The following is a 14,992-nucleotide window of genomic DNA, read 5'->3' on the forward strand; positions in this document are numbered from 1 at the left end:
CTCACCCAGTGTTATAAGGTGGGTATAGTATTATCCCCTTAAAACAGGTGAAGGAACTGAGGTTTGAGGCTTACTGAGATTGAATAACTGATCTGAGATGACATAGTAAATGCCAGAGAGGTGGTTATTAGGTTAGAATCTATTTTCTCCTGAAATATGAAGATCTAAAACATGAAAAAAATGGTCTTACAGGACTCTGAGGTCACATGTCTCAACAAGGCTTTCTGAAATGGAACTGCAGCAGCCTGTGTGCTGTGAGGCCTCTGGGTCTGAATTTGCCACAACAGCTGGTGGACCTTTTCTCTGGAGGGTGTCAACTACAAATTGGCATTTTCCATTGGCACTTGCCATCTACCTCTACAAAGATTAAATCGTGCTGCTGCAGCTGCTGACTTTCAACACCCCTTGAAAGGAGTTCAGGGTGGAGAGCTGAAATGAGGTACTCTGTGCTCGGGGGGAAAAACTGGCAGAACAGGTCTTCAGATAGTTAGATATTTTCAGGAGCCAATTTTATGAGCCCAATTCTTGTATCTCCTCATATCTAGAAAAGCACTAAAATCCTTCATGGTGACTAGCAGTAACCTACACGAGACTAGCAGAAACCTTCTGTAAAAACTATGTGCTTGATTGCATGTACTCCCCCTTCACCAAAATCATTTATATACTGACCTTCCCCCCTGACTCTTTGGAGCAGTTTCTCAGAGCTATTTGGTACGCTGTCTTCTGGGCTTCAGTCCTCATTTTGACCCAAATAAAACTTAACTCACAACTCTCACGTTGTGCATTTCTTTTTTTGAGTAGACAAGTGAAACAAAAAAACAAAACACAGTACTCAGGACTCTTTCCGCCGCGTCATTGAAAGTTGACCCTCTCCGTCCCCACATCACCCTTTACCATCATGACTTTAGCGACAGACTAAAGTGTGATCCTGGGCAAGTGACTTAACTGACACTCTGTAACAGGGGGATGGTAATAATAGCGTCTCGTTCCTACAATTTTGTGTGCTGTGACGATCCAGTTGCATGTAAGCAGGCGCTCAATAAACGATTACTGTTTGTCATGATTCAACCCCACGACGCTTTTATCTCCTGAGACCATGGGCTTGACCGTCGCTGGCGGGAATGGAGGAGGTGGGCCGACCTGGGCCGTGTCTCACAGCTGGGCAGCCCTCCCCTCACCAGCACAAAGCTTCGACTGCGCCGGCCAGGGAATCGACCCTCCGGGTTTCCTTCCACTTGCCCCTCACGATGAAATTTCATGGCAGACCAAGGAGGGAGATGAACAAGGATCTCGCCCCCTCATCAGGGCTGGACAATAAAAGGCACGCCCCCGGCAAGTTTAAAATCGGAAGCCGGTAGTGCGGGCTGGGTCCGCAGCGGCCCTGGGGGACGTCCAGCCGCCTGCAGCCGGACCCTGGGCGGACATGAGAGCACCACGGGCCACAAGCCCACTCTCCCCACTGACGGTCTCCGCACTCGGCCCCGCAGCGCCAGCACCTCAAGGGCGCAGGCGCGAGCCGCGCTGCCTACGGCATCTCTCCGCAGGCCCTGCGGTGGCGCTGACCCAGCCGGGGCCCACTCTTCTCCGCCTCTCCCAGGCGCCTAGCAGGCGGCCGAGTGGACCCTGGCTCAAATGCCTCGGAGGCTGCCCAGGCGGGTGGACCCTCTCCTGCAGCTCTGCCCAACTGCAGCCGGGTGGGGACCACCTTGAAATCCGTTTTGACCTGGACAGCGATTCTCAAATTTGTCTGTGGGGGAAGAATTTTTCCACTTGTCTGTGGAGGAGCTTGTTAACAATTCAGATTTTCGGGCCTCACCCTGACAGAGGCACAGGATCTCGCGTGACTCGGAGATCTGCACTTCAGTAAGCTTTCCGAGGGATTCTGACACTGGTAGTCCTGCGGTCACACCCGATTTGCGCTTAATTTCCACTAACACACCTACAGATTCCGGCTCGCAGGGGTTTCTGAGATCCCGGAGCTCGCCCGATGGCCCCGCCTCTCGGCCCCAATTGGCCCTTCGCTTGTCCCGCCCCTGTGGGCAAATCTTTTCTTCTGGTTGGTCAGCGGTGAGTGTGTGGCGAGACCTGACCCAATGGGCGCTATAGTTCTCGGAACGTGACCGGGAAGTTGGTCCGGAGCAGGCGCCGTTGGTTGTTGACGCCTAACGCGCTCTGAGACTTCCGGCGTGGGAGCTGAGCTTCGAGTCCTGCGTGAGTCCGCGGCAAGGGGGAAAGCGCGGTGCTTAGGTCCTGCCCTGGGGCGGTCCTGGAGGGGCGGGCCAGGGGGTGGTGTGGCGGCGCCCGCAAACGGCTGACACCGAGGCGCCGGAGCCGGCTGCACCCGCCCTGTAGCCGAGCTCCTCGGCCGGGATTTGGGGCTTCGGGGCCCCCGGCTCTTGTGGACGCCCGCCATCCTTGCGCGGGGCCCGGGGCGCCTTCCTAACTGGGCGCAGCTGGTTTCGGGGCCAAGGAGGTGTGGGGACCTGAAGATGGCGTCGGGTCCGGGCTTCCAGGACCGGGAAGGGCTCCTGATAGTGAAACTGGAGGAGGACTGCGCCTGGAGCCAGGAGCTGCCCCCGACAGACCCAGGACCCAGCCCGGAGGCCTCCCATCAGCGCTTCAGACGGTTCCGCTTCCAAGAGGCCGCTGGGCCCCGGGAAGCCCTCAGTAGGCTCCAGGAGCTTTGCCATGGGTGGCTGCGGCCTGAAATGCGTACGAAGGAGCAGATCCTGGAGCTGTTGGTGCTGGAGCAGTTTCTGACCATCCTGCCCCAGGAGATCCAGAGCAGGGTGCAGGAGCTGCATCCGGAGAGCGGCGAGGAAGCGGTGACTCTGGTGGAAGATATGCAGAAAGAGCTTGGGAGACTGAGGCAACAGGTGAGAGAAAGAGCTGTTTTATTTGCGGTTTGTTTGACCCTGAGGACTTGGACATCGCGTTGGCCCAGTTACCCCTACGAATTTACTTGGTTTTCCTGAGTAGACCTTAGGTGGGCAAGAAGCCTTTTTGTAGTTTAGCGAGGAACTTTCATTCTCCAGATTTTCCCCAAGTGGACAGAGCGAGAAGTGAAGAGTGCCCTGTTTCCACATGGAGGCAGTGTCTCTGCATTAGTGTGAGCCCAGGAGTTAGCTCGCTAGGTTCAAATACTCTGCTTCGTAATAGTTTGGGACTTTGGGCAAGTTACTTAATTTCTTTGGGCCTCAGATTTGGTAAAATGAGAATGGTAAGATACCTCTCGGGTTGCTTTGAGCATTAGAGCAGGATGTAGTTTTGATCACACTACTGGTTTACAGTTAGTGCTTAATAGCTGTTAGCTATTGTTATATTACAGTTAGCAGTCTAATCTCTACAAAGCTGGGTGGCAGTTAATAGGACTTACAAAACTGGCACTGAAACTCTGAGGCCACTTGCCCCAGGGCCACCCAAGTTTAACTTACCCAGTAGTCAGGAATGGACGCATCTTGAAAAGGTGGGGGAAAGCGAGAGGGAATGAAGTGTGTCAGAAGAGCTGTGTGGGGAAGGTGTGCACTGGAAGTGAACTCCCTCCACCCCTCACACACATTTTCTCAGGTGTACACGGGGTCAGAAAAGTTTGGTTTTAGTGTAAACCATTCTTCTCTCTTGGTGGGTCCAAAGGGATTGCCAGTGGTCCTCCGTTGAAGGCTTGCCCTCAGAATTCTGTACTAATTTCCCTTCCTTTCGGGCCCTGTTGTGATGGTGAGTGATGTGGGTTGGTTCCCAGGTGACAAACCATGGGCGGGGAACAGAAGTGCTTTTGGAGGAGCCTTTGCCTCTGGAAACAGCACGAGAGTCACCGAGCTTCAAGCTGGAGCCAATGGAGACTGAGCGAAGCCCTGGCCGCAGGCTGCAGGAGCTGCTAGGCCCCAGCCCCAAAAGGGATCCCCAGACTGTAAAGGAGAGGGGTGAGGAACAGTTCTCTGGGAAAGTGGGAGGGAGGAGGGCCTTTGGGGTTGCCCCTGACACCAGCAGAACGCAGCATGGCTGCCAAGGAGGGGGCATTTCTGACCTGAGGGTTTCCAGATGTGGCATGAGAGACCTAGAAGTGGTTTGGATTCCTCTTGGGGTGGGTGGAGGGAGGGGGATCTCTTAGTAAGCCCTTTTGTATGCAGAATGGAGACATTTAGAGCTCAGTGAATGATTGGGGGCTTTAATGCTTGGGCCAGCAGGGAAGACTGCTGGTACTCTGTTGTTTTGAATATCGCTTTATTATTTCTCGGTTGCCTTCTTTTGTTCAGTGTTCGATCCTCAGAGCAGATGCTGGGTGTTGGGGAATGGATACTGTGCTGTGATAATCCTTGGGTTGCCAAGAATTAGGAATGCGTTCTCATCATAATTTCTGTCACCTTCAGCATTATCTGCTCCCTGGCTTTCTCTCTTTCCTCCCGAAGGAAACATGGAAGACAAGGAGCTGACTGGGCCCCAGGTGATGTGGAAGTTCCCATTGTCTCCCTGCAGTTGCTCTTGTGGGGGTGGGTTCCTTTTGCCACTTGGAGAGGATCCTTTCTACCTCACCACATGCATCTCCCCCACCTTCTTTATTTGTCCTCCACACCTCACTTGTAGGCCTCCCCCTTCTTCCCCATGAAATTTCTCCTCAGCACACCTGGGTTTTGCCCCTTTAACCCATGACTCTGCTTGAATTGTTCTTGGTGCCTCAGGGCCTAAAGGCGATCTTGTGCTGTTTCAGTTGCCTGAGAGCTTAGAGGACGTGGCTATGTACATCTCCCAGGAGGAGTGGGGGCATCAGCATCCTAGTAAGAGGGCCCTCTCCCAGGACACGGTGCAGGAGAGTTATGAGAATGTGGACTCACTGGGTAAGGACTTCTTTTCCAGGGATGAAGGCTGAGCCATTTCTGACCAGGGTCCTGTCCCTTAGGTGCTCACCTCCCAGGTATAAGTTCTGAGTTTAGCCAGACGACCTGCTTTTGTCTAAAGTCCCTTGGACTAAGATCACTTAAATATTTGCCAGGTGCCACAGTTGGCACACTTCAGGGCCCCAGCTGCCAGGGCTGAGGGCGGGGAGTCTGAGCCATAATGAACTTCCTAAGGCAGAACAAGTCAAATCCAATGGTGCCGACCCCCTCCCCACTTCCCATCCCTCACACACAGATCACAGGATGCTATAGGGCTCTAAGTTCTTGATGCCTTGCAAGTTCAAAATGCTTATTCTTCTGACCTCACTTATGTTTTCTATGTTCCATTAGTATTTCTGGGCTCTTCCCCAGAGGCACACATTTCAGGAGCACTGGCATCAACAGTCCAGCTCAGTGCTCAGTGGCTGTCCCAGTCCTTAAGAATTCAGGAAGAGGGAAGGCTTTGTGGAAATTTGGAAATGATATATATCTAAAACAGGGTCTAAGTAAGTTAGATTTAAATTAAGATGCATCTACGTGTTGAACTATTATGCAGAGATTAAAAATGAGGTCTGTGAAATATGACCAAAAACTGATAGTTGGATTTAGGTGGAAAGTGTGTGGGTATTGTATAATTCCTTCATTTTTTATGCATGTATGAAAATTCTCATAATAAAAAGTTGGGGGGAGTCTTAAAAAACAACATAAAACAGGATTGTGTATGTTACCATTATAGCTATATTGATGCACACCCAGTAGAAGAGTCACACTGCACTTCGTTTTCATACATGAGGTTTTCGTAAAGAGAAGCACGGTTATCTCACTTGCACTAATTTTGCAAGGGGGTCACTGCTGTGTTTGGTTGCCTTCCAGGGGCCTTCTCCAAGTTTTCTGTCACTGTGCTGTGGCTTGGTGCCCTACGTTGAGCACAGCTGTTTCAGTGAGTGCTAAATAGGAAGAGTTCGGATCACAAGTTCTTGAAACTAAACTTTTTAAAGTCCGTGTTTGCTGGAGTTGGAGTGAGCACAGCACAGGGTGGCCCTTTTGGGTTTTAATCTCAGGGTCCTCTTAGAGTCCCAGGTCCTTTTCTGATTGTCCATCATATTACGTTTTCTCCTTCTGGAGTTGCCCAGTCAAACTTAGATCTATTTTATATGTATCCATAAGAGTCAAGGCTCTTTCACAGTATTAAACTGATTCCTCAAGGAACTGACCACCCTGACCATGTTTATTTGTTTGATTGTTTTAATTACAAAAGTTTTACATTCTCATTGCAAAAAATTCCAAGTACTACAAAAGTGTAAAAAGAAAAAGCCACAGTCTCCTTCCTCTAATTTCTTTCTCTAGGGGTAACCAGTGGGAAGAGTTTAGTGTATGTTCCAAGTAATTGCTGTCAGATTTCTGTATCCATTCACTGAAGGCAGGGAACAAGACTGTCTTTGTTTGCCCTGCCTGGTAGAGGAAAATGGTGACATAGAAATCCTTTTCTTTCATTGTGAACAGAGTCTCAGGTTCCCAGTCAGGAGGCCCTGAGCACCCAGGTGGAACAAGAAGGAAAGCCCTGGGATCCCAGTGTCCAGACTTGCAAGGAGGGCCTGAGCCCCAGAAGCCCAGCTCCAGGTAAGAAACACAGTTGAGCAGCCTGTGCAGCTAGCCTCCCACTGTTGGGAATGAGGCATTTGAGGGTCTTGGTGTAAGGCTACCCCATCACCACTGCCAGGGAGGTACATTCTTCCAGTGTCCCCACTGCCCATTTCCATCCCAGTGATGGCAGGCGAGGTACCCAGGGTGCAAAGTGTAAGGAGGCATTCACTCCTGGGCTCATTTGCCCACCCTAGTCCCAATCCTGCTCCATCTCACCCATTACCCAAGGGCAGAAGCCAGAGGCTCAGTTGGAGAGGGAGGTCAGGGCCCCTACAAGGGAATTCAAGACTGGTTTGATCTCTGATTCCTGAGTGATGGCTCCACCCCTTATGTGGATGCCTGTCTACGGTGCTTTACCTATATGGGGAAGACAGGAAACTGAGGTAGAGCCAGCCCTTCTGGACTTCTGACCTACAGGCAGTAGCACACATGGGATTTCCTTTTCTCTGGTGTAGAAATAACACGGGTTTGGTTTCTCGATCTTCCAGGGGAAGAGAAGTTTGACAACCTGGAAGAAAGTGCTCAGTCCGTTTGCCCTGAGAGCATTCACTCTCGGGCGCTGCTGCCTGGCCAGGCCAGAGGGGAGGTACCCTGGAGTCCTGAGCAGGGAAGGCCTCGTGACAGGGCAGAAGAGCATTGGGAGCCTCCCCCAGTGGTTCGGATGGAGCAGTCCTTAGTGGGGGCCACAAGTTGCAGAGAACTGGGGCGGCCAAAAGAACTGCAGCCGAAGAAGCTCCATTTATGTCCCTTGTGTGGCAAAAATTTCTCTAACAACTCGAACCTGATTAGGCACCAGAGAATACACGCAGCAGAAAGACTGTGTATGGGTGTGGGGTGCGCTGAAATCTTTGGCAGGAATCCCCACTTTTTGTCACTACACAGAGCACACTTGGGAGAGGAGGCCCATAAGTGCCTCGAGTGTGGAAAAAGCTTCAGTCAGAATACCCACCTGACTCGGCATCAGCGTACCCACACAGGTGAGAAGCCCTATCAGTGTAACGAGTGTGGAAAGAGCTTCTCTTGCAATTCCAACCTCCACAGGCACCAGAGAACGCACACAGGTGAAAAGCCCTACAAGTGCCCTGAGTGCGGGGAGATCTTTGCTCACAGTTCTAACCTCCTTAGGCACCAGAGAATTCACACAGGAGAGAGACCTTATAAGTGTTCCGAGTGTGGGAAAAGTTTCTCTCGTAGTTCTCACCTTGTCATTCACGAAAGAACTCATGAGAAAGAGAAGCTGTACCCCTTCTCTGAGTGTGGGGAAGCAGTGAGTGACAGCACCCTCTTTCTTGCCAATCATGGGACCCACAAGGCAGAGAAGAAACTCTTTCAGTGTATAACTTGTGGGAAAAGCTTCCGGCAGGGCATGCACCTCACCAGACACCAGAGAACACACACAGGAGAGAAACCATATAAATGTACCCTCTGTGGGGAAAACTTCTCTCATAGATCCAACTTAATCAGACACCAGAGAATTCACACGGGAGAGAAACCCTATACCTGTCATGAGTGTGGAGACAGTTTCTCTCACAGCTCCAATCGGATTCGTCATCTGAGAACCCATACAGGAGAGAGACCCTATAAATGTTCTGAATGTGGAGAAAGCTTTTCTCGGAGTTCACGCCTTATGAGTCATCAGAGAACTCACACTGGATAGAAACAATGGGATTTCTTTTGGGCCCAGATAAGGTGGCATATTCAGAGGGTCCTCTTGTTAAGAGCTGGTATTTCTTACCCAGCATGATCTGCATCTTTAAGGTAATTACTCCAAAGAGGAACCAGGGGAGGGTTGTTGTGAGGGAGGTGCAGAGGCAACAAAGGATTAGCGTAAAACTGAAAAGGAATTCTGTTGGAACTAGTGAGGATGGCAAGTCTTTGAAGTGACCCTCTCAGTGTGGAATCCCCTCTGAGGTTCTTCCAGTCTCAGGGCACACCTACCCCCTCAGCGTATTTAGCCAACTTGAGACTGGGGTGCCTTACTGTGTCCAGTGTGTATCCCAACAACTTTGGGAATCCACAGACTTCCTGGTGTTGCTTCCTCACTTGGGACATTCATCAGGAGCTTTTGGGCTCCTGAGGCCCTTGAGACCAAAGAAGAGGGGCCAGGTCTCCTGGGAGACCAGCTGGAGGCACCGAAAAACTGGTGGTGAGTTGCAGCTCTTCTGAAGGCCTGGCTGAGAAGCCACAAGCAATCCTGGCACCCGCCACAGTACCCTCAGTGACCTGACAGTAGGGCTTATTGGCAGGTCATGCATGTAACTGTCACCTCAAACAAAAAGGAACCAGAGACCTAAGGGAAATAGTAAGATGGAATTTGCAGGTCAGCCAGGAATTGGCAGAGGAAACTGGGGTCTTAATTAGTTTACCCTTTGCAAAGATCAAGTCCTCAGAGGGTTCCATGAAAGATGGGTTCCCTGGGAGACTTTGAAAATGTGGATCCTGGGGAAATTAGGAATCATGCCTTTCCCTGTTGAAAATATGTTTGGATGGTAATAAATATCTTCAGGAAACATGAGTGTGTGACTCATCATTGAGGGCCTTTGACTTGGCTTCCAGTGTTGATCGGTCTTCCACCTGCTTTGGGTAGAGGACCTGGCTTTCTCTTTGTGGTCTTACTTGGTTGCTAAGGAGGGTTCAAAGGTGACAACAGACAGGCTGAGGGAGGGAGTGTGTGGCCCTGGCTGGCTCCAGGCTGGGACTGCTATGTGGTAACAGAGTCAAGTCCAGTGGCTGCTTGGGGTGATGTCATAAGGGTGTGCTAGAAGGTTTTTTTTTCCTTCTATGGTGTACAGCCGTAAACATTGTCTTTTTTTAATAATAAAAAAAGATTATTCTTTGTTTTTGGCTGTGTTGGGTTTTCGTGGCTGTGCACGGGCTTTCTCTAGTTGAGGCAAGTGGGGGCTGCTCTTCATTGCAGTGTGCTGGCTTCTCACTGCGGTGGTTTCTCTTTTTGGGCTCTAGGCGCGCAGGCTTCAGTAGCTGTGGCACGCAGGCTCAGCAGTTGTGGCTCGCAGGCTCTAGAGCGCAGTCTCAGTGGTTGTGGCACATGGGCTTAGTTGCCCCATGGCATGTGGGATCTTCCTGGACCAGGGCTCGAACCCGTGTCCCCTGCGTTGACAGGTGAATTCTTAATCACTGTGCCACCAGGGAAGCCCTGAACATTGTCTTTTGATTGTTTAGAATGTTTACTTTCTTGCAAAGTAGATAAAGGAAGATCTGGCTCGTCAAAGACAAGTTATTTTGGTTGAGCAAATGGTTCCCAGGAAAGATGGTTCTGATATAACTGCGTTATTGCCCATTAGTAGAGGGAGGAGATACAGGAGAGGGCAAAATTAGTAGGGGACAGCATTACATTTCAGAATGGGGAATCAGGAATGGGAATTCTAGGAGTGTGTTTCTTTGGAAAAGAGGTAGAATACCAGGGAGAATTCAAGGAGTAGGAAATTCTGATGCTAGGAAAACATCTCAGGGTTTGGCCCTGGAAGAAAATATCTAACTAGCTGTTCTTTGGGAGAAAAAGGTAAAACATTCCATTGGCAACAGGCTATTAAATATAGCACTTTTAAGTAAAGGAAGTAACCCTGCGTGCCCCCCACTCTTGCTTATATCTGTTTCTCATTTCTGTACCATTTTCTTACCCTCAAGAGGGCAGTGGTAGTGTGGGGCTTTGGGGTCAGGGAAGGGAGGTGAGGATTTGAAACAGATTAATGTGGAATGGACAGTAGTAGGAGCAGGACAGGGCTACTGTGGCTGCCAATGCCATGAAGTGGGTGGGTGGTGTAAAGTTGACGTTAGTAAGCACTCTGGTTAAGATGGCAACTTATGTGGATTGTAAACCTCATGAGAATAGAAAGCACTTATAGAAAGATCCTTATCCCTCATCCCCCATAATACTATCCATACAGACCTTAGGATGTGGTCTAACTGGCATTGCTCCTACTTGGAGTACTACAGTTTGAGCCAGAGCAAGAGGACCCCCAGGTGTTCACTCCTGCCACTAAGAAGGCTTTCCAATAGTAGACTTCACCCAGTCCCTGTCTAACTCCCCTTCTAACAAACTTAACATGCAGAGCTCTTCTTGGCCTTGTTTTCATGAGGTGATGTCACAAAATATTTCATGTAAAACACTTAGCACAGAGCCTGGCACATAGAAAATACTCATCTATTTGTGCCACCTGTGGGTAGATAAAACTGGCAAATTGCCTTTTTTTGTAGCTTTTTGTTTGTTTTTACTGCAGGTTCTTACTAGTCATCAATTTTATACACATCAGCATATACAGGTCAATCCCAATCGCCTAATTCAGCACACCACCATGTCTTTCTTCTTAAGTACCTGGCAGTCAGAGCAATGTAAGACCACGCTGGGGAATTCCCTGGTGGTCCAGTGGTTAGGACTCGGCGCTTTCACTGGCAAGTTGGCCTGGGTGCAGTCCTTGGTTGGGGAACTAAGATCCCACAAGCCATGTGGCACAGCCAAAAAAAAAAAAGCATGCTGTCAGGAATTCTGGGGAGCAGTCTGCTATTGACAGGATTGATGACTTCATCATTATAGTTATATTTCAGAAAGCAGGTCAGAGGCCCTTACTAAAGGGTTCCATGAAGGCACTGCAAGGGAAGGCCAAGTATATATACTTTTACACTACACACATATGTTTCACATTGTTATTTTTACTCCATTAGTTCTCTTGAAAAAGAAACCAGAACTGATTCCAACAGGCTTTTTCGTCAAAGGGAGACTAATGCTGGGGGCAATAAAGACCCCTGCCCTTTCAGTCCAAATGGGTACAAAGGAGAACTGGGAGATGTGGACTGACCCTGAGCAATAGCCACACACCCTTGCAGCAAAGGTAGCCCATGAGACCAGCAGAAAGGTTCCTAGGTGGAGAATCAGTACCACATGTAAACAGAAGCCTGGCAGAGGCAGACTAAAAGCAGCAGGCCCGACATCAATGGGGACAAAACCCCTTACCGCCAGAGACCAGAGGAAGTGTTAAAACAGTACCAAGTTGTTCAGTTTTTTTCCAGGGAATACTATCAGAAATCACTTTAAGAATTTTTACTGCAGTAATGAAAGAACTTACAGGTCTCAATAACGCAGTTAGGAGGTAGAGGTAGTGGTCTAGGTAAATTCAACAATGACAAAATGGATAATGAAAAATGGCATAGCTCCCGCCCCAATTCTGACAAACGTTCCAGTTAATGTCCTCAATTCATCACTGAGACACCTTGAATGTCCCAGAAGCTTCTGTTAAGAAATCAAAACTGATGACTCACCAGGATCCAAAGCTGCTTCAGGGAGATAGTGAGATTTCTTCAGGCAGAAAGGATGGGAAAAGAAAATACTAAGAAGTTTCTGAAATCCTAGGGTGTGTTTTGGACATAACGAGGAATTGTGTTTGCCTCTCCATCCCCACTTTCCCTCTAGGCAGGAAAACGTTCTAAATCCTGGGTGTGGTTCCCCACTCAGAGGGTGAAGCTGCTCTTGAGGGGATTTCTCGTTCTCTTGGCAGGGGGTCCAGATTAAGTTTGGGAATCCTGCCCCAGCCACTGGTGCAAGAGCGAGGTGCCTGGGTTTCTCCGAGCAGCTCTCATCTTCAGGAATGATTTCCAGAACCCCAAACTTCAGTCCTTTCTCAGGCTTGGGCAAAGCCAACGAGTCTGCGCGTCCCGCAGCTTAGCTTCCGGCGGCAACTGGGACAGGGCGCCGCTACAACCGCCCGCGTGCCCCACCGGCTGGTCCCATGGAGGACAGCTCCTAAGCCGGCCCGGGAGGAGCAACGGCTAGGGGGTGGTGGCGCTCGGCAGCCTCCTCGCCCCGGCTGCACGCACCTGCAGCGTCTCCCTTCAAGGCCCCCCTCCGCCCGCAGTCCCGGAGAACCTACGCTCGCACCACACCCGGAGGCCCTCGGGCACGCGCTCCACGGCTGCGCAGGGGCGCGCCCCCTCCTCAGGCCCACCCTCCGCGCAGGCCCCGCCCCTCCCCGGCTAGACCGGGCCTCGCGCCGCCTGCAGGCTAAGACTCCGGCGGTTGGGCCAGGCGGCTCGGCGAAGGGTTTCCCTCTCCTTCCACCCAGGAGGTTACGAGCGGTTACCAGCGGCGTGCCAATACTCCCCGAAACTTCCCTGTCCGCAGGTGCGCGCGCTAACCCGGGGCCGACAGCGGGACCGGGCATCTAGGCCCGCCCTAGTGTTCCCGCAGGCCGCGAGCACAGAACTGGGCGGGGGTGGGCAAGTGGGAAGGAGCGTCTCGGGGTCGGGGAAGGGCGGGCCTAGAAGCCTACGAAAGCTCTTAAGCACGCCAGGCACCTCTTCAATTTTGTGTTAGCTCTGTCTGGCTACTGGGCAGGGAACGGATGGGAGAGGACGAGAAAGCAGAGCGGGAGACCAAGGAGACAGGTGCAGAGAGTGATGCCGCCTGGATCAGGAAACGAGCAGTGAGGAGGGAGAAGTGGACACGAGGTAAGACCTTCAGGACGTAGAGCCGACAGGACTTTACGTGGGTCCAGCCCGAAGTCTAAAATTGTAGGATGACCTCCAAGGGCACTGAAAATCTGGCCGATTTGTCTTTGCTCGTCTTCTCTGCTAGCGGCCCGTACAGCAACCATCTAGGACTTTGCCGCTTCCGAGGGGAGATGCACTCTCATACCGAACAGCCTGTGCAAACGCTCCCCTTTGCCCGTACTGCCCTTCTCCCTCTTTCCCCCACACTATAAAGGCCAGCTCAGAAGTCACACTTGCCCGGCTCAGATATGTCCCCTACCACCCAAGCACTCGCAAAGCCCTCTCTGTACTCATCTTAGCTCTTACACATCCAACGCTGGTTTGTTCCTATTCCTTTTCTTTGTAATTCTAAACGCCCAACACCACACTCTGTGCCTAGCAACGTGAAATTTGCAAAATCAATGAATACTTTTTTTTGTTTTGCTGTGCCACGAAGCTTGCGGAGTATCAGTTCCCCAACCAGGGATTGAACCCCGGACCGGCAGTGAAAACCTGGAATCCTAACCACTGGGCCACCAGGGAACTCCCTCTATGAATACTTTTGAAAAGGGTGTGACTGCCAGTCATTTATTCTGGGACTTTATGACCATTGGGGGAAAAACAGATGTTTAATGCATTGAAGTAGTGCTGTCCAGTATGATCATCTGACATTCCCCCTCAACTTCTTCCACAATCCATTCTATGCTAGGCTTGAAAGGTGTCTCCACAAATGCTAATTATTTTTTTCTTTTTTTTTAAACATCTTTATTGGAGTGTAATAGCTTCACAATGGTGTGTTAATTTCTGCTTTATAACAAAGTGAATCAGCTATACATACACATATATATCCCCATATCTCCTCCCTTTTGTGTCTCCCTCACACCCTCCCTATCCCACCCCTCTAGGTGGTCACAAAGCATGAGCTGATCTCCCTGTGCTATGCCCCACTAGCTATCTATTTTACATTTGGTAGTGTATATATGTCAGTTACTCTCTCACTTCATCCCAGCTTACCCTTCCCCCTCCCCGTGTCCTCAAGTCCATCCTCTACATCTGTGTCTTTATTCCTGTCCTGCCCCTAGGTTCTTCAGAACTTTTTTTTTTTTAGATTCCATATATATGTGTTAGCATACGGTATTTGTTTTTCTCTTTCTGACTTACTTCACTCTGTATGATAGATTCTAGGTCCATCCACCTCACTACAAATAACTCAATTTGTATGGCTGAGTAAATATTCCATTGTATATATGTGCCACATCTTCTTTATCCATTCATCTGTTGATGGACACTTAGGTTGCTTCCATGTCCTGGCTATTGTAAATAGAGCTGCAATGAACACTGTGGTACATGACTCTTTTTGAATTATGGTTTTCTCGGGGTATGCCCAGTAGTGGGATTGCTGGGTCGTATGGTAGTTCTATTTTTACTTTTTTAAGGAACCTCCATACTGTTCTCCATAGTGGCTATATCACTTTACATTCCCACCAACAGTACAAGAGGGTTCCCTTTTCTCCACACCCTCTCCAGCATTTATTGTTTGTAGATTTTTTTTTTTTTTTTTTTTTTTTGTGGTACCCGGGCCTCTCACTGCCGTGGGCTCTCCCACTGCGGAGCGCAGGCTCCGGACGCACAGGCTCAGCGGCCATGGCTCACGGGCCCAGCTGCTCCGCGGCACGTGGGATCCTCCCAGACTGGGGCACGAACCCGCGTCCCCTGCATCGGCAGGCGGACTCTCAACCACTGCGCCACCAGGGAAGCCCCTGTTTGTAGATTTTTTGATGATGGCCATTCTGACCAGTGTGAGGTGACCTCATTGTAGTTCACAAATGCTAATTTTATAAGTAACAAAAATGTTAAGACAATAAGATATAAAATTGTATTTACAATGTAACTTACCTATTTTTTAAAATACATGAAATATACCAAAGTGTTAAGGGAACCTATCATCAGTTGACAGAATTTGGGTGCTTTTTATCTTTCTTATATATCTTTTTTAT

General features: G+C 50.0%; 1 protein-coding gene across 2 annotated transcripts; it reads left to right on the top strand.

Annotated features, from left to right (window-relative positions):
- Positions 1-1,357: 1,357 nt before the first annotated feature.
- ZNF263 (zinc finger protein 263) lies at positions 1,358-9,030 on the top strand. 2 transcript variants are annotated; one of them, XM_059038857.2, is made up of 7 exons: positions 2,117-2,211; positions 2,514-2,876; positions 3,740-3,920; positions 4,368-4,441; positions 4,706-4,832; positions 6,375-6,491; positions 7,004-9,030. In XM_059038857.2, exons 2-7 carry the CDS (start codon positions 2,709-2,711, stop codon positions 8,170-8,172), a joined length of 1,836 nt encoding a protein of 611 aa, XP_058894840.1. In that variant the 5' UTR covers positions 2,117-2,211; positions 2,514-2,708; the 3' UTR covers positions 8,173-9,030. The 2 variants fall into 2 exon arrangements, with proteins under 2 accessions (XP_058894838.1, XP_058894840.1); XM_059038855.2 differs by having other exon boundaries at positions 1,358-2,876.
- Positions 9,031-14,992: the final 5,962 nt, after the last annotated feature.

The sequence above is a fragment of the Kogia breviceps genome, chromosome 14 (genome assembly GCF_026419965.1).
Source record: "Kogia breviceps isolate mKogBre1 chromosome 14, mKogBre1 haplotype 1, whole genome shotgun sequence".
NCBI classification, from domain to species: domain Eukaryota; kingdom Metazoa; phylum Chordata; class Mammalia; order Artiodactyla; family Physeteridae; genus Kogia; species Kogia breviceps.

Excerpts from the sequence above, each read along its gene's own strand:
- ZNF263 (XM_059038855.2), top strand. The coding sequence starts at position 2,490 with ATGGCGTCGGGTCCGGGCTTCCAGGACCGGGAAGGGCTCCTGATAGTG. Across the intron at positions 3,921-4,367 it reads CCAGACTGTAAAGGAGAGGG|CATTATCTGCTCCCTGGCTT; the intron begins GTGAGGAACAGT and ends TGTCACCTTCAG. Across the intron at positions 4,442-4,705 it reads AGGAGCTGACTGGGCCCCAG|TTGCCTGAGAGCTTAGAGGA; the intron begins GTGATGTGGAAG and ends GTGCTGTTTCAG.